The following is a 24,212-nucleotide window of genomic DNA, read 5'->3' on the forward strand; positions in this document are numbered from 1 at the left end:
AGATCTGGAGGCCTGTTGGTTAGGCCCAGGGCCGTGTGTGTTTGTGTGTCTCCATCTCAGTTTTTGACTCCTGGCGACGGCCTGGACTAGTCCCTGCAGTTTTCTTGGCAAGGTTTTTCAGAATTGGTTGGCCCTGGCCTCCTCCTTCCTAGGGCTGGGAGTGTGACTGGCTTTGTGGCCAAGGTGGGTCAAGGACTTACGGTCTCCCAGGTTCTAGCCTGATGCCTTAACCCAGTGTTTCTCAACCTTGGCACCTTGAAGATGTGTGGACTTCAAGTCCCAGAATTCCCCAGCCAGCATGGCTGGCTGGGGAATTCTGGGAGTTGAAGTCCACACATCTTCAAGCTGCCAAGGTTGAGAAACACTGCCTTAACCACTATGCCAAACTGGCTCTTCTCGTAGGCGGTAGGAAATCCGGAAAGATGTCTTGTAGTCCTCTTGACCCCAAAGATTGCCAGGGGATAAAAGAGAGGGGTTTCAAATGAAAAAGCCGCATTCCAGATAGAGCCACCTGAGACAAGGTTGCCCGAGGGATTTTGAAGCTAGTTTGGAGGGAGCAGAATCCTGTGGACATCAGTGCCTTGCATTAGCATTAATCATCTCTGCAAATAAATCCAAATTTGGAAGTGCTGCTGCCTGATAAAAATTCTGCATTTATGCCCTCTCTTTTATACCCTTGCAGTCTTTGGACTCAGAAGGGCTAGAAGAGGCCTTCCTGATTGCCCATCACCAACCCAATGCTAAACCCAGGATAGCAAGTAATGATGGGTTTAAAAGCACCTGGCATCCAAGCCAACCAGGGTGACTTGGTCCCACAGTGTCATTCATCCGAGCTAGGAAGATCACGGCTGACTCCCCTCCAGCCTAGCCCGGTTATGTTGCTGGAGCTTTTGCTGGCAAGCCTGCTCTTTCGAAATCAGCCCCGCTGCTCCCTTTTGGAGGAGCGGGACCGTCTGTGCATGGGCAGAGAGTTTGGCATCCTGTTAAAAAAGTAGCTTCAGTGCCAAGCAGGGAACAGGATGAATCAAGCTACCGCCATCCGGCGTTTGTAGAGATTTCCCATCTTCGTGCATTCCTGCCTCCGGATCAGCATCTCCTCTGCCAGCCTCGACCTTGCCTTTTATGAAGAAAATGGAAACCGACCAAGTTGTGTGAATCAGCGATTCCGTTTTCTCCAGGGTAAAGTGTGCTACTTCCTCCAGACCGAATGGTATGCGCTGTGCGTGCGTCTTATGTGGCGAGGAAGAATGCCACCAACGTTTATGCAGAGTTCGATTATGGGAATCTGGTGGGCAGAAGCAGGAGATGCCTTTGTGACATACAATCCACTTTTTTTTTTTGTTTCCAAGACAATAGCTCGGGGCTGTAATGGAGGTGGCCAATTGCAAGCCAGAGGCCTTTGAAAACTTATTTTTGCAGCTGGATTCACACACACAGATGGGCCAAGACGGAATTGAAAGAATTTTTCTAATATGGTACATATTCTGAGGCTTTTCTAAGCTTCCCCTGAATTGCTGGATAATTCCCCTCCTCTCCCTTTCTAGCAGAATACCTACCAAAATGTTCTCACCCCCCTCCCCAGTCAGTTCTAACTCTGCATCTTTGCTTTCCTTCTTTCAGCCATACTTCACAACGGTCTTTCTCCCTGATTCTTTCTCATCCTCGATTTGCTTATTTTAATCATCTGTGGGACCTTTCTCGCTCAACATATGCGGAATAAATTTCACAGAGCTTGAACAATTCCGTCCTCCCCTTTTCAAAAAATATTAGGCAAAGCCTTTGAAATGTTACTGTCCAGAAACAGCATGGAAACTTTTGAAATGTCATGCTCAGAGGCTGAAGGCAGGCCAACCAGCGTCTTCTGTGTTGTTCCCCACACCCAAACCCCCCCTAACATTTGGCAGTCTGCAGGGAGCTTTAAAAAAAAAAAAAGTTTCCTGCATTAACAATTGAATCAAATTCTTTAGATTATTTGATACTTTTTTTTTTATTTAACACTTTAAAAATTGCCCTGAGAAGCTTGCGGACACTCAGGCTGCTGAAGCGAGAATGGCTGTTTTTCCACCAAAGTGGGACTTCAGCCCCTGCGTTTTAGCAGGACATATAAATGTTCTTTTCTCCCTTAATTCCCAAAAGGCTGAGGCCGCAAGGAGAGCCGGAGAGCCTGCAAGGTAAGTGAGAAAAGCGCATGTTAGATTTCTTCAGAGAATGTGCTTGCTGCTTAACGCCAGAGGGCCGTGTGAACTCTGTTTTTAATAAAGTGAATTCCAGTAACAGAAAAATCTCAAACTGCATCAAAGCACACAGGTTAAGTTGTATTAGTATGGAAACTTAAAGCATTTGGGGGGGGAGGGGGTGTTGCATTTTCCAGATGAAAACTGAGATTCATTGGTAGTGCTCTTAATCTTTTTTTTTAAAAAGAGCTTGAATTTGACCACTCAGCCCAGCTGCTTCCCCAGCCCACCCACCCGCCCCCACCGTAGAAGCCTGTCCTCTGCTGATTTAAAAGCCGAAGAGGGTAAGTCCCCTAAAGAGGCATGATATTTTCAACAAATCTAATTATCCTCCATCCAGTGAATGCTTCCAATGATGGCTTAGCAGCTGTGATATGTCAAGAGGCAGGACCCGCCTTGCGTGGTGCCACAGTTGGGATTCTGCACGTACAGCCTCTGTCGCTGCATCTCCAAGGGGATGGTGCCAAGCTGGAACAGCTGCAGAAGCTGGCACTCAAAATAGTCTGTTGGCTGAAACATTTTCCCTAAGAAGGGCAGTTATGCTAGAGGAGCCTTTTTTTTTTCAGCTCAGAACATAAAAAGGGACGTATTTCACTTTCATAGACGCATAAATAAATGTATGCCCTTATACTTTCTGTCTCTGTTGTTTTCATCTAATCCTCTGCAGGCCAGCGTAGGAATATTGGAAGCTGCAGATTAAACTCTTAACGGAGCTGGGGAGGCAAATCATTGGCTTAATTTTGTTTAACTGTAACCCTGGAAATTTACCAAGTGAAAAGTGATACAAGGGCCGTCGGGCCATACTATGGTTGGTGGAATAAGCCACAATGGATTGTGTTAAGCCACAAACGGTAATTATGGTTTAGCGTGAGAAATCCCCCGAGTCCTGGAGATGTTCTTGGGGATAAAGGCTATGCCACTTTCCTTCGCCACATCCCTTCCATTTAAAGAAAAGTCAAGCCAGCAATCCTGATGACCATCAGAGAAGATGCTTGTAGACCAATGTTTCTCAACCTCAGGAACTTTTAAGACATGTGGACTTCAACTCCTAGAATTCGCCAGCCAGCTATGCTGGCTGGCGAATTCTGGGAGTTGAAGTCCACATGTCTTAAAGTTTCTGAGGTTGAGAAACACTATTGTAGACAAATTGTCATCTCCAGATGTCACATTAGAGACTCCAAAACCAGTATCTCTGAGCCTACTTTCTCCCTACCTTGTGACAACTCCAGAAACTGGTTCCAAATTCAGCCCAACCCAGAAAAGCTGGTGATGCTAGTGGCTGATTTGCCTGGATGGTTCCTTCTTGCTGCAGGTGGTGCGCTTAGGAGAGTATCAGGCAAGCTGCTACCCAACAAATGTGGTCCCCAAGTCCCAAACTCAATGTGGAGGAGGCTGGTGTCTCTTCCCACCCCCTCCCTGCAGCTCCAGCATAGACAGGAGCAGCCAAAAACAGGCTTGGATCAAAAGGGGTTAAGAGTTATCCATTCCTGCCCCCCCCCCATAGTTGGTGACAACCAGGTGTACTGCTAAGTTGTCAACTGTCAACAATGAACAAGAAAAGACAAGAACGCAACAAATCTATCTGTCTCAGGCTGTGTCGGCCCTTTGAGACGGGCAAGGTCAGAAAAGAGGAAGTGCTAAGTGTCTTGAAATGCACCTTATTGCAGTTAAGGTATTATAACAGAATCTTGAAAGTCTACCAAAGCCCCTCTCTACTGCAACTTATACCTAGCAAAATCAAAGCAAAGTCATTCTGAGTTTCTTTCTCACATTTCTACTTTCCCAGGACCCAAGTTTCTTTCCTTTCTTTTCTTTTCTGGAATTGCTCCACATTCTCTAGACATTCCATCGCAGGCTGATGGACTGTGGTGAACAGGACTTTGGGCCAATCACTCTTTCTCAGCCCAAGAGACAGTGTGGTGTAGTGGTAAAGGAGGACTAGGAGCTGGGAGACCTGGATTCAAGTCCCCCCTCAGTAAAAAAGCTCCATGGGGGACTTTGGATTGGTCATTCTTCTTTCAGCTCAACCTACTTCAGGGGGTGCACCTATGGGAGAAAACTGGAGGACCGAATGCTATACTGTCTTGAGTTCTCATATAAATCTTGAAAAGAAATCAAATATGGAAGCTCAGACATGCGCCCATTTACCTCCACTGGCTTCAAATAACAGCAGCAAGTGCTTGGGATCAAAGGAGGGAGAGAAATTAAGCCCCACAGTGGCTTCTCTCTCTCTCCCTGCCCCCCATGCGCTGATGAATATAGTGTTGAATGGACCAAAAAGAGCTTCAGCAACAGCTTCCATACGTTCAAAGGGTTCCTGCATTCAGGCCTTTGAGATCTGCTCCCTCTACTCTTCTGAACCTGAAAAACCATTCATCGGGGACCAGTTTCCCTTCTAGAAGACCTGCATCTCTTAGAGGCGTAAGGCAAGACTCCTGGGCAGATGCCAGCCTAGTTTGCAGATACATCTGCAATGCGCTGAAGGGGTTCCTATTCTCGTGCTGGCCAAGCCATTCAAAAACGTTTTTCTTAAAGACACGCAACGGGGGAGGCTGTAATGCTGGGGGCCACTTGCAGCACAGAATGATGGAAACTCTAACAGAGCAACTTCACAGCATGTGAAGTTTTTCTCTTTCATTTGAATCACTGGGAGATTTGGCAGGACCTGGGTTGAACCCCCTGCCAACATCTTAGACAAATGACTCTCTTTTCAGCGGCCGTCTAGCGCTGGATTATTATTTGTTTTGGGTAGCAGGGAAACACAGGGCCCGTCCTTGCAATTCTTGACAAGCGGCAATTTGTTCCCACTTCAAAGAGAGCTGGTCGGCCTGCATTAGCCTCTGTTAAGAGGCTGCTAATGGAGCAGAAAGAGGAATCTTTCTGTTGCTAATCAATACTAGGAAAGCTTTTAGCAGGTTCACCAAAGCGGACAGTGCTTTGGCTGTTCCAAATTAGCCATGGGTGAGAAATGGAGCTAGCGGCCACATTTAAGGGAGGCAACCAACTTGGAGGGTTTGGGATTCGATTCCAACAAGATGCTTCGGAAAGCCTCCGTGGCACTCATCTGCCACTCTTTAAAGCAGCTGCCTCTTTTTCTGGAACCACACAACTCTTCTCTGAAGCTGCCACACGTGCCTGGGAAAAGAGGCAGCTGCTTTAAAGAGTGGCAGACAAACTCAACACAGGTTTGCAAATGAAATCTGAAGTGTCGTACTTGATCAACCAACAGCACCATTTATTTTGTGTTTCTAACGGCTGGGTTGCAGCAATGCTGGTTGCCTCTATCTGTTTAAAACTCTCAGGAAAGAAATTGGAAAAAAAACCAAATTTTGGTCCTCTAAGCATCACTCCAAGAAAGAAAAGATCCCAGATTGGGTGTACGGGGTGAAATAAGCATTTTCTCCGTGGAAAAAGAGGAGGAAGAAATAATAAGATTTTTCACCTGTTGGCGCCTGGTAATAGAACGAGACAGAGCGTATGCTCTGGAACCCGCTCATACAGCGTTTTGACTCTGTGGTCCAGGGTCCTGATGGCTTTCTTTAAACCAAGTTCCTGTGGACAAAGTATATAAATACTTTTGTTGAAACGAGCAAAACTACTCAACAAAGTAACACCTATTAGGATACAGGAAGTTGCTTTACAGTAGACAAAAGTTGGCTTAATATTTCAGTTCAAATGTCAATGGCAAATGGGTTACTTAAGGACTGTGGAAATAATAGAGCAGCTGTCTCCAACCTGGTGCCAAACAGAAAGGCTGGACTTCAATTCCCATAATCCCTCTCACAAATATTTTTTGGAATTATAGGTGCTAAAATCCAATATCCTTGGAGAGTAGAAGATTGGGGAAAATTACCCTAAATGGGTCCAAAGGCAGATAGACCTAAATGCATGTGTTTCAACTGATGTAATGTCACAGGAGGTAGCAGCACCTAGCTGGATTAAAAAGCTAAAAAAGGTGGACCTGGTTAGGGGACCTGGGGATAGGAGACCACTTGGAAATCTCAGGACAGTAGACTGGGCTGGGAATCTGAAATACCATTCCAGAAAGTGGCACTGCAATTGGTCCCATGCTGTTCCCGAGAAAGCTACAAGATTGTTATGAACCAACCAGAGGCTGTGCTTCATTTGAGGGATGGTAAAAAAACCTCCTTTTAATTGGCCCAAAATGAACCTTAGTCATCTGAAGGCCTGGCTAAGTCAAAAGGAGTCACGTGCACCTCCCAGAACACGCCAAACATCCAAGTCAAACCCACTCATTTTTGAAGGGGAAAGTTGTTCATAGTTTTGAGCCAAATGAGAATCAACCAAGCAGGATATGAATCAAATCGTGAATAGGTCTGTGAAGAGTCCATGAAACCAGCGCACCCATTTCAGTGATAACAACTGCAGTGATGGACTTCTGCTGGAGATGAAGCTTCACTCATCCCAGAACTATCCGCTGCATGACATGGAAGCATCAGAATCTTACTCTCCTGTAACCTTGGCTTGCTAAAGACAAAGAGCTCACCAAATTGAAGGGTTTTTGCTTCTCCTGGAGTTCTGCCACTCCTCTGCCCTCTTCCTTTGTGAGACAGACCCATCGGAAGAGTGTGGGAGATGTGAGGGCTCTCCTGCTCCGCATGTGGCTCTCCTTTAGAGTTTGGAGGGCTCTGGAGGCACTCTCTGGGGTCTGGAATCCTGCCAGAGAGACCCCCGAACAACACAGCTTAATAGATCGTGTCTGAAATCAGAGCTGTGGCCTTGACTATCATGCTAGGGAATGCTGACCCTAGGGCTAAGGAGAGGGGACAGCCCAGATGAAAACTGCTTAAACTGAAACACTTCTCATAATTTCTCCTTCCCTTCCCTTCCCTTCCCTTCCCTTCCCTTCCCTTCCCTTCCCTTCCCTTCCCTTCCCTTCCCTTCCCTTCCCAAGATTGTGAGACCTTGGGAAGAAGGCCTTACGTAGCCAGCAGCTGCCTCCCGAAGGGCTAGCCGGGCATGCTTGTCAGCAGTGGGAGCAAGAAGATGGTGAAGGTCACCTGAGGGGAGCAGGGGCTGCAGAGTGCAGGGAGATAAAACAGCAGAGATGCGGGGAGATAGGTGGGGGTTGAAGCGTCCCTGTGGCCGTAAGTGTGGGCAGACTGCCAAGTGCCTGACTTTTGATCACATGACTGTGGGGTTGCTGCAACGGCCGTAATTTTGGGGACTGGGCGTAAGTACCCTTTGTTCAGCACCGCCGTAACTTCGAACGGTCACTGAATGAATGGTCGTAACTCAAGAACTACCTGTACTATTTTTTACTTCTGTGCTCTGCATAGTCACTTACTGTGATGGCTGCATGTGTGTGTATGTATGGTTGGGATGAAGAAAAGTCCTCCCAAAAGGAAGCAAGAGTGAGTGTGCTGTCAAACGGGAAGGATTTTTAAGGGCAAAAAGAGAAAATAAGGGAGAGGAAAGTCAGAATGGAGAACTTAGAATCTTGACCCAAAGGGTATCCCATGCTACAACATTTTGTTGGAGAACTTATTTATGGTCATACTTACTCAGAAAGCAGTAATTCCTCTGTCTGCCAGTCTGGAGATCCCTTGGCCAAAAAATGGAACGTACATCTTTCAAATGGCCCAACTGTTCTTGCAGCTCTGTCTCACCTTGGCATTTCCTCAACCCGGCCACGTAAAGGATGCCTTCATTTTCCAGATCCCTTTCCAGCTCTTTCACCAGCACCTCGCAATCAAGGGTCATCTCAGCGATGGGCCTTTGAACCTTACAGGCGGAAAACCGAAATTGCAGGACAAGCCGGTTGGTTGGTTTGCAGATGCTACTAGAGGCCCTTCCTGCTGCATCGGGTGAGATGCGACCTTTGTCTTGTTTCACCCACAACATTTGTTGAATAAGCCACAATTTGGTGAGGTCATATAACATGTTAAACAGTGGTTTATTTAACCATGGTTTTGCATAAACAATGATTGTCAGGGATATTGTTTAATATTAAGCTCTTCTTCTAGGTTATATCGATGCTACTTTCCCTTCTGGAGGGAACCAGTACAAAAAAGAATAAATATAAACATAATGTATTTATTACATTTATAGAAGATAAGAAGTATCATCTTCTAGAAACTTACCTTTCCTTAAAACGAACTAGAATAACAGAAAGAATATAATTATTATTCCAAGTAACAACACGTGTATTGTGAATTGCAGCCCAACGCTTTGGGAGGGCATCCAGTTGGGAAAATCTGATTTAAATCACAGCGAAGGCACTTTAGACAATATTTTCAAAAGAGAAATGAGGAGCTCAGGGTTTCTGCAGACCACACTCCTATGCTCTCTCCCAACCCTGGAGTTTAAAGGCAAGCCGTAAGCCTACCCTGATGGTGGATCCTCCAACTTCTGCTCCGTTCAGGTCCTTCAAGGCAAGCTGGACAGCTTCCAGCACTTCATACTGGATACAGAGATGGGGCTTCAGGGAAGACAACAAGGGCACTTCAGGTCAGATACAGTGGCCCCCAGCAGACAAATGAGGGGTCTGGTGCTTTCCCGAGTTTTGGATGCCTCCTTGATCATGCAATTGCCCCAAATCCTGCTGGTTGAATGTTGGGCACCTTCTGTTTTTCCATCAAAATGACCAGTTCAGGGCAAGATGGAGATGGTTGCACCCTGACATAGCATATAACCTGTAACCTTGGAGGCAACTGGCCAGAAAGGGATCATTTTTCAACTGACGCAAAGAACAGCTTTGGCACGGGACGATCGAAGGATGGGGAATTTTTCAGAAGGAAAGGAACAAATTTCTGCCCGCACCATAATCCTGATCACACCCTCTCCTGTATATACACACCAGTGCTACATGTAAAAGTTTAAAACAAGCAGATATGCATATGTTTTATCTAAATGGGTGATTTGGCTTAAAAGCTGTATCAGACTGGTGAAGAACTTTAATTCAAGCAACTATTTTAGGAAAGTGAATATTGCACAGAGGTGTGTGTGTGGTGGTGGTGGTGGTGGTGGTGAGATGTAGCAGCCTAGATCCCCCTGGGATTTGTACTGCCTACCCAACTGCAGCAAAATTGTTTGGCTACTTGCCTTAAACGTTTCTGAAATGATCTGGATTGACCGAACGTGGCCGCACTTCCTAAAAGCTTTCTTCACAGTCTTCAGGCAAACGTCTTTGGTAAAAGGGCCTGCGTAGACGGTCAGCATGTCAGAAAGCTGGGCCCTCATCTAGGAAAAGAAGGCTGGATTTCAGAAATGAAACCAACAAAACTTATCAACTGTTTTTCGTCTCTCAGTCATAGAGGAGCAAGTATTATGAGCAACCCTCATCTGGAAAAGCCATAAAATCAGGTTTGCAAACCACACTGGCTAGGCTCACACACCACCCTTAAGTCCAAACCAAACTGAATTAAAGCTTAGTGCAATGCGTAAATCAACAAGAGAGCTGGTGGGGGTGATTCCAAGGAGGAGTAGAAGGTAGAGGAAGATCTACTGATAAATCTCTAGGCCTCCACATCTATTGGCTCAGAGTGGGGAAAAAGCAGCTGAGAGATGGGAAGGGTGGGTCAAGGCTGAAGGAGACTATGCCTACTGGTACCCTATTTAGTTTTGCAAGAAGTCAGAGTAAGTTTAGAGCTACAGCCTCCCTCGCAGAGAGTAGACTTGTAGGCCTCTGCACCTCCAAACCACTGCATCAAATCCCACTTTGAGGACACCAGTGAACAAATTCTTGCCTGCTACTTTGTGGAAGCCCTTGAGTGGCCTCATATGACAGCTCTCAAGCTGAACCTATCACCTCATCCAACCTTTCCTTACAATTCCACCAATGAATGTTAGGTGCAGAATGTTTGCGAGAACAAGAGAACAACCTTAACATTAAGGACAAATGTTCACCTGAATTTATACTCAACCAGGGATTTCTGTATGAGAACTGGTCTCAGAGCGCTTCCTTCTATAACCATAAATCCTGGGACAGACACCTACAAGCTTTTTCGTTAGAAGCTTAACTCTGTGGTTGGCTACTATTTTATTGTCGCTGCTGTTAAATAAGAAAACCAGGATTCCAAAATGTTTCTTTACCTATCAAAAATCACAAAGAGGTCTACCTGTAAATCTGACTTCCACAATCTGGTCTCTCTCTAGGTATATGGATTCCAGCTCTCCAAACTGCCTAGCAAACAAGGCCATAATTAAGAATTCTGGTAGGAGAAAGGTATTCTAGATCTCCACTGCCCACCTTTGTTGTAGAAGATTGGGAAGATCTGTTTACCTTTGAACTGGATTCTGCAAGGAGGTCAGTTGTGACATGCTTTGAATCCAAACCAAATTGAATTATGTTAAAGGAAGACTTAGGGATCTCTTCCAGGGCTCTCTGGAGAACCTAAATGGGTAACAATGGAATTAGGAGACATTTTAGAGATCAACACATTGAAGAAAGGTGGGATGCTTAGAAAACATATAAACAGCTATGAAGAAAGAACCATAATATGATGCCAGATTGCAGAGGCAGTAAAGAGAGAAGCCAAAAAAATAAATAAATTATCTGTGTTAACTTGGTTTCCACTGGGAAGAACCATGTCCATATGCTTCTCAGCTTTGTAAAATGAAAACTATGATAGAGAAAAAAAACAAAACAGTATTTATAACTCACTTGTTTATTTAGGGAAGCCGTATGATTCTGAACATTATTTTGTTCTCCCAGAAGCAATGTTTTTTGACCGAGAGACTGTAAGCTGTCAAAAAGGCTAAAAGACAAGAAGTAAAACCAAAGTCAAATAAACTCATAGGGTGCTACCTAAGAAAGTTTCTAAGCATACCTCAACCTTAAGGTGGCCCCCAGGAGAAATTTCATTTACCAATCCTCTCACCTTTTCTTTTTATTGCAAAATAATCTTCTTCTTAAAAAACAAAGTAGTGATTATCATCACTTCCCAGAAACAGGAACTGACTAATCCAGAATCTGTTGCATCCCTGCTGAACAGGAAGCAATACTAAAGGTCAGAAACTATCAAGAGGAGCCTTCTAATTCAAGGCATAATGCCCTGAGAAGCCTCACCGGGGCTCTGCCAATTCATCCTGGATAAGATGATGTTGAAACTACATTTATGCAAAAAGGTGACGGTAAATCAAGTCTGAACAAACATAAGAGGGAACGTATTATAATCTGAAATGTTCGGAATGGAGTGAGTAAACGAAGGGTGCAATTCCAGATTAAAATGCTACCAAGGAAGCAATCACAGGGCAAAAAAGCTTTGCAACCATCTAAAAAGAGGCCATCGTATTGAATTTCCCAGTCTGGCTGCTTTGCAAAACGAACTGGCAACTGATAAGAGCATGACCCATTCTTTTGGGGACACCGTGTCTTGCAATTTGAATCCATGTGGGATAGCATATTTTCACAGTGTTCTTTCCAGAGACCCTGCCAAGGTATTTAATATTTTGGAGAGGAGGCAAAAAACCACCACAAGAGACCTCAACATGAACTTTCTCAAGCCAAGACGGCTGTTTTACAAAAAAGGAATTGATGATATTTACCCTTGGCTGGGGTTTTGTACCCCTTTCTGGATCCTGTTCTTTTGTTTTGCCCTGACCCAAATCTCTGCCTCTCCCACCTTCCTTTGCTCTGACAATCTGGCTTCTAGATTCAACTCTGCAACCTAGGGTGAAAAAAAATAATATTACAAGTTCTTCTCTTGGATGTTTTGCTTCCAATCAGCTTCTTCTCTGAGATAGTTGATTAAATTCCTTATTCCCTACTGAAGCTGAGTCTAAGTACCTCTCACAGGACCTTCCAGGGGTTTCTCCCTACTTTTTTGTACCCAGGGCTATCCTGTGTGGTTGTAAGGGCTAGAAAAATGTGCCCATTCCTGTCAGCCCTGACAGGTAGACCAGACAGGAAACACAACCAGATGAGCCAATTCTACTTTATTGTAAGGCTACGTTAACAGAATCTTGCAAGCCTGAAGGTACAAATCTCCCGCTGTCTCTTTTTACACCTGATAAGTTAGGGCGGATTCTTTCTTTCTCTTCCCATTATTCAGCTGTGGGCTTCTCTCCCTTTTATCTGATCATTCCCTAGGCAGTATCTCTTCCCCTTGTCTCTCAAGGTCATTCTCACATACCATTACAATTCCTTTCTTAGACAGTTAGGAACCCCTTGAATCATCCTCCAACCTGTTGCATGTTGTAGCTTTCATTATTCTTTCTGTTTAATGGGCTTGAAGAATAAACTCTTCCTTTGATTGGCTCCTGGTAGGGCCAATGGGAGGGATCAGAGGTCAAGGGTATGGCTCTGGGTTTGTATGTGGAAGGTCCAATGTTCAGTCTTCCACATCTTCAGATAGGGATGGTAGATGTGATGGAATGGAATTATGAAGGCCAGGCTCAGAGAGATAAACATTTTCTTAGCTCGTCGGAGGAATGTGGGAGCTACAAGAGGATGAGACTGGCACCTCCCTGAGGAATTCACACTGTTGTGGCTGGCTGACTTGGGAGCTGGGGTTTCAGTCTGGGAAGATTCTTGCTAGAGGTTGTAGCTAATAAACATAGCTGAACTGAATTTTCATTGTCTCTTGGAGTTCCTTGGACTAGGCCTGACATCAATCTTCCCAGACTGAAACCCCAGCTCCCAAGTCAGCCAGCCACAACAGTGTGAATTCCTCAGGGAGGTGCCAGTCTCATCCTCTTGTAGCTCCCACGCTCCTCTGGCGAGCTAAGAAAATGTTTATCTCCCTGAGCCTGGCCTTCATAATTCCATTCCATCACAGTAGCAAAGGAAACTGTTGATGGTCAGTTCCTAAAAAGCTGAGATGCCACTAAAATATAACTCCCAGCACTATCTTCCATCGTCCATATTGGCTGGGGCGCCAACATGTGTTTTCTCTACTGCTGAGAGACGTGGATCCACTAGGTCACATTGTAGAATGTGACTGCCTCCCATTAAAAAAAATCAGTGAACTTGCTAAAATGGAATAACAATAAACACTTTCATGTTGGGGAGGGGGGTATAGTTGCATGTATATCTATGCTATTCCACACCCCCAACTTAAACTTTCTGGTATTTTTTCCTTTGCATCATTATCTGCCTTTTAATCATAATTACAATTAGAATTATTTGGCAAATATTATATGGTGTAGGGATACATTTATTCCTCCCCTTCAAACAACAATCTAAAAGAATCAAGCTGCTTACTTTCTTGGGTCCTTGGTCAATGAAATACTGGGCCAACTCAAGGGCGCACTGGGCATCTTCTGTGGGATTGTGACCCATTTGGCCCTTGCACTGAATTTCTTTCCTACAAGGAGAAGAAACCGTGCAATTAGTACATCCATGAACATCTAAACACTGTATTCTGTAGCAAAGAAGCAAGCTACTTTCAAACTATAACTGGAATCATGTATCATGCTAAGCTAAGGCCAAGCTGTAATGCCCTGGTTTGCTCAACATACAGAGCCATAAACCATGGTTTGCAAACCATAAAGGCTTCAGACATGTAAATCAAAACCAAATAAACGGCATTATGGCTTAGCATGAAGTCTGAACCCAGTTTGATTAATGAAGCTGATTAGTTGTTCCTAAACACTGTGGCCATAATTCCAGGTCTAGCTGAAACAGAACTACAGGTGGAAAGGGATGCTTCCACTAGACCAACAAGGACAGGTTGCCAATCCAAGACTCTCTGTGGCTTAGTGCTGCCCATAGATCTGAGAATGGGATGGAAAATGGATTGCTGAACTACCACTCCCAGCATTCCTCACCATTGCCCAAACTGTCATGGCTAATGGAAGTTATAGTGTAGCAACATTGATCCAGAGCTTATTCTCCCAGGTTCAGATGATAGGGCCTGGCTGTGATGGAAGACATGAGTGGGGAGGATTCTGGTATGGAGCTTCAAGGTTAAAGGGAGGTGGAGTGACATTCCAAGCATCTCCTCAGCCCCCAGCTGGACTGTGTGAAAGTAAGGAGGAAGAGACTGGCCCTTCCCTGAGGGCTTGATGGTTATAGTTGCTCTCATTGGGGAATTAGAGTTAGTCTGGCGAGATTCTGTCTATTAGGTGCAAGCTAATAAAGAAGCTGAGCTGATTTCCAGACTCTCGTGTGATTCTTGGGCTGAACCTGACATGGCCTAAAATCACCCCATAAAGTGTTTCTCTGTTGAGTGCCATTCCCAAACTGTGCCATCCCCTCTAGAAGTTTTAGATGACAAGTCCCATCACGCCCAGTCAGGCTAGGGAAAACTGATGAACCTGGAGATTTTCAGAGCAACGTAAGCAAAAGAGAGGGATCTTAGTCTTGCTGACAATGTACCTGCAACAGCTGACAAGCCAATTTTCTAGCACAATCCTACCTGTCTATGCAAATGTTAACTAATTAAGGTTGATCGGATAGTTGGGGCTGAGTCCCAGTTAAACAAACAGGATATCAAGACTTAATTATCTGTAAACAACCCTATCCTCCATCTGAAATTTCTTTCACGATGGAGCAATTCAAAAATGTCCTAATTGAAAAGCATTAGGAGATGTGTCTGGAGGCAGAAACCCAACACAAGTCTTCTTACCCTAAAACAGCTGCTGCTAAGAATTTCAGCTTGAACCTTTTGCCACCTTTTCTGGCAAAGAGAAGCGAAGTGTCTATAATGTTCGGATGAATCATCTGGAAGTGTTGGGGGGGGAAAATGAAAGGTGTTTAAAAACATGGGCCTTTAAACAAAAAACGACATATTGACCATCTGTGACACCTTCAAACTGGGACCCAGAATTTTCTCCTGCTGTAGACAATTTCTGGATCAGAAGCCCATCCCTTAGGCCAAGGATGGGTGGGAAGAAAATATTGTTGAGTGGATATACTCACTTCTAGAGCTCGAAGATCAGCATTTAAGGAATGACCCACTAAAATGGCATCAGAGGGCAATAGATTCCTTAATCGGCCCTGGATTTCTGCGAGGGTGGTTTGGACGGGATGGAGCAGTTTCTCTGTGATGCCAGAGTAACTTCAAAACACAACCAAGACAACATTCATGGCCTTCCAAGAAGATAAAACATTCCAAAAGGGCCTTCCAAGAAGGTTATAGATTCCAGCCAAGATAATGCTACTTCCTTTTCATGCCATTTTGAGAAACCACCAAACTTTCTTTCCTTTCTGACCAATTCAAGCACATGCTAGAAAAGGAGATGGTTGCATCCTGACATAGCATATAGCCTGTAACCTTGGAGGCAACTGGTCAGAAAGGGATCATTTTTCAACTGACGCAAAGAACAGCTTTGGCACGGGACGGATAGAAGGATGGGGAATTTTTCAAAGGGAAAGGAATAAATTTCTGCCCACACCATAGTCCTGATCCCACCCTCTCCTGTATATACACACTGGTGCTACATGTAAAAGTTTAAAACAAGCAGATGTGCATATGCTTCATCTAAATGGGTAGTTTGGCCTTAAAAGCTATATCAGATTGCTGAAGAACATTAATTTCAAGCAATTACAGTATCCAAACATTCAAAATCCTGGACAGTGCCCAACTTTTACAATTGTTATATATGTAAACAACATACCAGGTAAGGTAATTTCTTATTGGCAATTTGGGCTTGACAAGCTCATTCATAATGCATCGACCACTGGAATCCACCACAGCAATTCGGGTGAGCTCTGACCCCTTATCTGTGAGACACTGGGCAAAAGGAAAGAGCCAAGGAAGAGTGAAGGAAGGCTGATGCTTCTCTGCAGTCCCCTGTCCCCAATATTTTGCTGATCTGATGGACTTCCTGTAATGCCTGGAAAAGATGGGAAATGTAGTCCCATACCCTGCTGGAAGCCACTGAGATTGAGATTGCTGCACTACAGAATTTGACCATCTGCACATGGTTGGCTCTGGCATGCAGGAGGGGTTGAGGACTTGATTGGCAGAAGGAAAATATGGAGCAAGCTTGTCATGCCAGTATGGTTTAAGGAAGCATTGGATGGACCAGCCATTTCCCATTTTCTTCCTGATATCCCACTTTCTGTCCCTTTTCACATGGAAGAACTTCCCAGTGGTCTGAACTGATGACCTGCCCAGGCCTTTTCAAACAAGAGCTGCAGATCGCCCACCCTTGCATTTCAGCCTGTAACGGAAGGCTTAGGGCCTTTCTGCAAACCAAGGGTGAAATTCCCAGATTCATTTCCACCAATAGACGCAAAATGTGTCCATCTTTGCGGAATGACACCAACTCTCAAATTTTGTCCTTCCCCCACCTGTCTGGAGATGAAGTTGGGAAGTTTTGCATGCACTCCATCACGGATTAGAGTGTGACCCTGAATCGAGAACTGAAGACTTAAAGGTAAATCTTTATCCCTAAACGAGAAATTGTTTCTTACTTACAGAGATCCAACCTTTGCAATGGGATGGAAAGTAAATAAACACAACGGAAATACCATTTCGCAGTCCAGTCCAAAGAGGGGGCTGCTGTCGGTGACCGGGCCATTGCAGTCGGTACGAACAAAATGGCTGCAGGTGCCAGAATCTGGAGAAGCAATGAACAAATGTCATGTCTGCAAAAGGTGTGAAAAACCAGCCTGGTGCTGTAGCTGGACCCTAGACATGGATGCCAGAATCCTACACTTTTGTGCCAATCATGGACCAGGGAGAAATAACGCCAGCATAATGCTATCAAATCAAATCTTTATTACGGTCATAGACCAGCCTTATAGAGCTATCGTTCTGCTACAGCTTTGGAAGGAACAGAGGACCAAATGCAGACCATCGTTTTATGTATTCTAACTATTAAAGTCGTGACCCGTCCCTCTTCTAGAGATCTAGAACCGGACAATAAATGTGGATTCTAAGACAGGTTACCTTCTAGAGGGTAATCGTGGAGATGCATCTCCTCGGGAGTTAAAACATAACTTGAGAGACTGTAGCCCTTTTTTGTGTATTTCTGAATTATGGGATCTTCATTCATCTCTGAAACCAATGACACATTTATGTTAAATATCTCTATTAGCATTTTGCCCCCTTTCTGCCAACATCTCTTCAATGTGTTTTAAGAGGACAACATGGGACGGGGTGCCTGTTCATGCCCCTGATTTATTTTATTGGTTAGATTTATAACTGCTGCTTATTCGCCAATTCAACAGTTATATGGCAATTGACAGTGTAATCCAAGTAAAATTAAAGTGTAATAAAACATCCATAATGCAGCTTTTAGAAATGTGAATTTTTTTTTTTTTTTGAAGAACTAAAGTCGCCTGGGGAATGGGGTATATAAGAGACCAAAATATTTGCACAGAGGTATGGCATGGTGTAGACCTGTGTTTCTCAACCTTGGCAAATTTAAGATGCGTGGACTTCAACTCCCAGAATTCCCCAGCCAGCATGGCTGGCTGGGGAATTCTGGGAGTTGAAGTCCACACATCTTAAAGTTGCCAAGGTTGAGAAACACTGCTCTGGACTGTATGCATTGCACACCAGTCATATCCACCTGGATTTTCAGAAAATAACAAATTTGTGGATAAGGGAATTGAAAAGGAGTATATTAATACCTTCCCTGTTGAGTTGTTGATGGTTGTTGATGCTTGCTCCACAAAGTTTTTCTATGAAGTCCCCAGAGATGGGGGGCAGAGAGAAACGCTAATAAAAAACAGAACAGGGGCAAAAAGAGCCAAGAAAATGACATCACACAATATTCCTTCCAATAACTTTTGTCAAGGGAGGGAATTTTCTGAGCATATTGTGGGCGCTCACACCATATGGCTACCTTGGCAGCCATGGCCAACGGTAGAACCTCCATTGATGAAGCCACAAGCTACTCAAATTGCTATACAATACCTCTCCTGACTCACCCGCCATCCCACAGCCCATCTTTGGGTTTTCTTGGTGGTTTGTCCACTTCTAAATAAAATCCTGGTCTGTAGCCACTCACGATTTTTATTTTCTAAGAAGGCTAACTGGATACTCTGCAGCATACCAGCCTCACACTTAACTTTGTGTGCATGTGTGTGTGCGTGTGTATGCATACTATAATTATATTAAACGTATATAATACATTTCATATTATACACACACACATGCAAATATGCATGAATCAAGCTTTACAGATTTGTAAAACTAAGTAATGGAGAAAAACTGAACTCAACAGATTCACCCATCCCTAGTGGGAGCAACCATTTATTGGGGTGGCAGCCTTGCAGGTTTCAACGGAGGGATCTGCCCCTCGCTCGTACACACGAAGGGACATGAGAAACATCTGTTGTACATATTGAACAGTGTCCTGAGCTGGAAGATCCCACGGCATCAGGGACAGATCCAAGATTTTAACGATGTGGCTGGATCCCCACATTGGGCTTGTTTTAGCTATGAAAAGCAGGTTAGACGTTTACATACAAATAAATCTAACCAACAATGATATGGCCTTGAAATTAAAAAAAAAAAAAGGCATTTGTCTGAGAGTATTTCCAGGGAAGAGAAGTGGATTCTTCGATCATCTCATAAATCCAAATTTAAGGCTCAGAAGCATAGAGTATAATTAAATTCCAGAAGGGCCCCAAATATTTTCTTGCTAAATGTTTTGAGGAATTATTTTTCCTCGTTTTAACAATCCAGTGATTGATGCAGCTGTCCCCTTTTTGATGGTTTTAGTTCCTCATCAGTGAAGTTCTCGAACACTTGGCAAACACAATTTATTACAACGATCCAGCTTTGATGATATTTAGTAGTTGTCAATGTGTGGGTGAGAGAAAGAAGGAGATGGGGGAACAGGCTTCTTATGAAACAATAAGCCCAGAATTCATTTGCAAAAGCCTCAGCTAGTGGTAAAAACACAAATGGCCTTTTTCCTAACCTTCGCCAACCCTGGATTGTTCTTTTAAAAATGGGGAAAGGTGCGGGAGATACAGATAACACTTTCGGGGGAAAATTCCCAAGAAAAACAAGTCTCTTTTGTGTCAACCCAGCCGTCGTATTAATGACTTTGACTTCCAGAGGAAAAAAAAAAAGAAAAGAAAAGAAAGCAAGTTCATTCTTAAGAGAATTGGAGGCTGGCTTGTTCCTGGAAAGTCTTGAACTTGCTCTAAATTAGAGACATATGTTTCCTCGCCGCTCAAAAGCCATTCCCCCCCTTGGCCAGCTTTCTTGGTTCAAAGTATCCTGTTAAGCAGAGGCTTGCAAGGCTAAGGAAGAAAAAGAAAAAGAAAAGAAAAGCCAGTCCCGGTATTGGGAAAAGTTGTAGTTATTGTTGAAAGAAGCAGTGATTTCAGGAGAAAGATTTTTTTCAGTAAAGCATGGCAAACCACAAGTGGACTCAAGTTCTCCATGCTAAGTTCTTGGACAAAGAGCGTGGGCCTGCAAAATTGGGGATGGATTGAGCTAAATGCAGCTGTTGTGGGCCAAAGAAAACCTTGAGCTGCAGCAAGGAGATGAACATAAGGAAGAAGCGGTGAAGCACCTGGTTGACTTGACCAAGACAAGACTTCTCAGGCTGTCTTTGGTTGGCAAGGCCCCAAAGTGAAACACCTTCTGCTCTCCACAATAACATAAAAATAACTTTGTACCACACTTTAAAAAAAATCAGCTTTGCAAAGAAACATCACAAGCAGGACCACGACCACGTTCATGCCTGAGGAATATTGGCTCAAGAAACTACAAGGAGAGGATGCCAAGAGTTGATGGCTTCTAGTCTGCCTGGTCCCCCTCTGGCAAGCAGATAAATCAAGAAGTGAATGTGGTATGACATTCACACCTGAAACTACAGCGAATTATCCTTCGATAAACCAAGCTCCAAAACCAATTTAACACTCAACTTTATTTGACTGCACTTAATTGCCCTCCTAGATTCAGAAGTCACATTTTCTTCTCCAGCTGTGACTCATTGGTTGTGACCCTTGATTTGTTTGCCTGTTTTACTCTCCTGTTTTGTTCTAGTGTGGTTTAGTAAGTCACAATTCCTGGCTAATTGTTCTATGAGGTCTGCCATTTTGCTATATAATACATAATTTCCTAGAGCAGCCATCCCACCAGATGGGTAGGCTTCAATGACTTACGTGTCTGAATGTCTTTCGGAGATGTTTGAACTGCAAGTAGTAGCGGTAGAAATGGAGCTGATCCACGTGGTGCAAAATCACCACCATGACACCAGCCAAACGCCTTTGGTGGTGGATACGACACCAACTGTACCACAAAAGATCAAGATTATCTCATGTTCCTTTAGCCAGGCAAGCACATGCAAATCTATTTCTCAGTTATTATTTCTAAACATTTGGGAACCAGAAATTCTGGCTCTCCTGTGAATCATCTAGTGAGTGGTGTGGTAGGTGTTGATCTCATAGAGCAGTGTTTCTCGACCTTGGCAACTTGAAGATGTGTGGACTTCAACTCCCAGAATGCCCCAGGTGTAGGCTGGGAGTTGAAGTCCACACATCTTCAAGTTGCTAAGGTTGAGAAACACTGTCATAGAGTCATAGAATGTATAAGTTGGAAGGGACTTCATTGGTCATCTAGTCCAGTGTTTCTCAACCTTGGCAACTTTCAGGTATGTGGACTTCAACTCCTAGAATTCTGGGAGTTGAAGTCCACACATCTGAAAGTTGCCAAGGTCGAGGAACACTGATCTAGTCCAACTCCCAGCTCAGTGTAGGAATTCCATAATCTGTTCTCAAGAGACGGCCATCCAGTTTCCATTTAAAAACTTCCAATGAGGGGGAGTCCACTGTTCTTGGCACACTATCCCACCATTTCACAGTCAGGAAGGTCCTCTATGTTCAATCTTGACCTGAACCAATTTCACCCATTGGTACTGTACTTGTACTGCCTTGATTTTCAACTGAGAACAGGTCCATTCTGTCATGACAGATATTGCCAATCTCAGTCTTCTCTTTTGCAAGCTAAGCACGCCCAGATCCTTGAACCCTCTCTCATAGGGCTTGGTTTCCAGACCCCTGATTATCCTGGGAGCTATGTCTGCTCACTTCCCATTTAAACTAAGGTCAGCTAGTGAGCTTAGTGGTTATGTGCAGATTTGGATCTGAACCCTTCCTGCTCTAAGACTCAGTTCACATTCTTCATTAAGCCCAACTGGAATTCCTAGTCTTCAAAAACTTGCTATAGTTGTAATATTTTACGTAACAAAAGGGGGGAAATGACTAAATACATCATTGGAAAAAAATAATCATAGATGCATTCAATATCAAATTAGTAAAGGAAATCAGAGCTACGTTGAACCTAGCTTCATCTACTATTTTTTTTGGAATCCAATCCTCAACCAACAACTTAAGGTAAAACCCCATAAGATGCCCATCCTTCCGTTAAGCCATAGTGGGGCTTATCTGGTTTAGTTTAGTGTGCTGAATTAACCTAAGCTATGTAAACCATGATGGGTGGCTTAGTGCAATGTATGAATCCAGCTTAGAGTAGCTGATTCAAGAAATCATGGTTAAATTATACATGGTTTAGTATAATATGCAAATCCAATCCCCATCACTACTCTAATGACTATACCGCACTGGTGCTATCAAAATGTGAAACCATCTGTTAGAACTTCAGAATTAGGCAAATGATTCAGTACGGTTGAACATCTAGGTTGGGTGGATGCCTTGCATAAGGTTAAGAGCACATCTACCTGGGCTGAGTGGCAGTGTGATGTTTTCCCAGCGTGGCATACTTGAGGAGTTCATACAGTTGCTCATAGCTGATTTGGCCTTCTCCAAACATTCGAGTGGACAAACGGGGTTTCTTCACCTTGGAAACCAAGAGAAGTGACTCAGGAGTGTTTACACTCACAAAGAAAGCTTCAGGATTCAAGGCACCATTCCCACAAATAACATCCAGAAAGGACAATTCATTTCTTACAAAAGGATGCCACAAAACCAGATCAGATGCAAAGGAGAAACACAGTTAATAGGCAGAACTGTTAGTTACGTGTAACTTCACAAAACTTGGAAGTTATTGACAGAAACACAATCAGTGCCAAATGATTCCAGTCCCAGAAGAGATTGACAAAAAAGGTCCTCCCACACTGACAAATCCAGCTGTGAACAAAACCGAAGCAGCTTCTAAACGTTTCTGGAGCTTTGTAAGCATTATTTGTCTTTTGTATTCCATGTCTGATATCAGGAAGATCAGAGCCTTGGTTGCAGCATTCAAATTAGAGGAACCTTCTGACTAATTTTGGCTACCGCACTTGGAAAAAAATTATAATGCAAAGCTGAAAAGGGTGCAAGAACAGCCAACTGGAATAATACATCATTGTGCAACTAATTATAACTTCAGTGATTCATAGATGTAAACAAAAATGAAGTACAGCATTAAAAATATAACACAGATTGAAACCCCTTACAGCAAACCTCTCTGAAAGAAAAACAACACAAAACCTTTTCAAAAAAACCAAAACCAAACCAGAAAAATAGCTGGAAAATTCCACCCAATATTTAAATTAGTAAAAGACTTTTTTTATTAATACAGGGGCCAGTAAACTAAAACATGCAATAATGGCAAATCATTTGGAATAATATAACCATAAACAAACCTTACTTTACTAGATATTTTAATTTCCTGATGATTTGGGCAAATGTCATTTTCCTCAATCTTCCTTTTTTTTTTAGCCTTCTTGGTTTCTCTTCCAGTTTCCCTATCTTTATAACACCTTTTCTTTATAACTCCATACGTTTGTGCACCCATTTTATTTATAAATATCTCTATAGGTGGAATTAACCTATAAAACAAGAATAGCAACACGGTAAAGAATTCTTTAAAAACCTATTTAATAAATTAACAGAGAAACAAATGCAGAGCAAGACAGCTAGCAATGTTGCAACCCCCGTAATTGGAGCAATACGACTAAATTGGGGCTCTACTTCATTTTGCTTAGAGTAGGAATTAAGGAAATGCAAAAATGGGTGGCTTAATCCCCTTGACAGTCATGTTCCAAGAGTAAAAAATCAGGATTCTGGTAGCACCTTTTCTAACATGTTTTATTCAAAGGCATCAGCTTTTAATAAGCTTCATCAGCCGTTCTTCATCTGATGAAGGGAGCTGCAGCTCATGAAAGCTGATCACTTTGAATAAAATGAATTCTGTATTATTTTTTTTTTGCCTCTGTAGACTAATCAGGCTCTTCTCCTTCAACTTCTAAGAATAAGTAATTCTAGAACCAGCTTAACAATAATTCTAATAAGACATCAAGTCTCCTGGACAAAATGAAGTGTATCTGCATTTAATTTAATAATAATAGCAAGCCCTGGTGATTTTAAGTATTCTACCTTAATTTAATCCAGTTTAATCAGAACAGCAATGAGAATAGCAATAGCTTTATTATGCACTTAAAACTATTTTACAGACATGGATTAAAAGAGTGTTTTCCAAACTTGGCCACTATAAGATGTGTGGACTTCAACTCCCACAATTCTCCAGCCAGACTTCAACTCCCAGAATTCCCCAGCCTGGATTAAAACAACAACTGGTATAATGCAATTAATTATACCATCATAATGTAAAGTAAAGAGCAGCTGTCGGCACCGTCTTTCCACCCAGCCTCGCCTGGCGGGGCAGCAACTCCCATAATCCCCGGCTGGGCGGAGACCAGCAAGTTCCCCTTGATTTTAAATTTGGCTGGGGGTTATGGGGATAGTAGTCCAGCAAGTTTAAAGGCATCAGGTTTAAAGCTGGAGCAGGCAGCCCTAAACTGGCGCGCACGCGGGTTCTTTGGTTCCATCTGTGAAATTCTTTAGGGGTTGCAACCACGTGTGAGCAGGCAAACACGTGCAAGGAAACCCTCCTCAACAGTTCATCTGTGGACGCCTTTCGTTGCTAACGCCCCCTCCCCATAGGGTAAAAAAGGAACCCCCAAAGAAAAAAATGAAGATGATGGGAAACCTCACCTGCTGATGGAGAAGCCCCTGCATCGAGGAGAATCTCTGCTCGGTCATCGCCTCCCCGGGCCTGAGCCACCCCGCCCGCAGTCGAGCCTCAGAGGAGGAGCCCTGAGGTAGACAGCAGATTAAAGGCGGCAGACCTTCTTAGCCGAGCGGCCGAAAACGTC

General features: G+C 43.6%; 1 protein-coding gene across 1 annotated transcript; it reads right to left on the reverse strand.

Moving 5' to 3' along the window:
* Positions 1 to 1,825: 1,825 nt before the first annotated feature.
* On the reverse strand, positions 1,826 to 24,177 carry REXO5 (RNA exonuclease 5). The gene is made up of 20 exons (XM_007424973.3): positions 24,052 to 24,177; positions 22,706 to 22,886; positions 21,795 to 21,913; positions 20,221 to 20,347; positions 17,725 to 17,812; positions 17,039 to 17,146; positions 16,618 to 16,706; positions 15,759 to 15,874; positions 15,061 to 15,199; positions 14,768 to 14,862; positions 13,402 to 13,504; positions 11,745 to 11,866; positions 10,861 to 10,954; positions 10,480 to 10,590; positions 9,300 to 9,437; positions 8,584 to 8,676; positions 7,760 to 7,979; positions 6,742 to 6,911; positions 5,677 to 5,786; positions 1,826 to 2,164 (listed from the first exon to the last, which is right to left on the reverse strand). The coding sequence occupies exons 2-20, from the start codon at positions 22,850 to 22,852 to the stop codon at positions 2,092 to 2,094; spliced, it is 2,262 nt and encodes a 753-aa protein (XP_007425035.1). The 5' UTR covers positions 22,853 to 22,886; positions 24,052 to 24,177; the 3' UTR covers positions 1,826 to 2,091.
* Between the last annotated feature and the right edge of the window lie 35 nt (positions 24,178 to 24,212).

Source organism: Python bivittatus, unplaced genomic scaffold (genome assembly GCF_059951505.1).
Source record: "Python bivittatus isolate LINGU-HERP-01145 unplaced genomic scaffold, Pbiv_v1 ctg000560_np1212, whole genome shotgun sequence".
NCBI lineage: Eukaryota > Metazoa > Chordata > Lepidosauria > Squamata > Pythonidae > Python > Python bivittatus.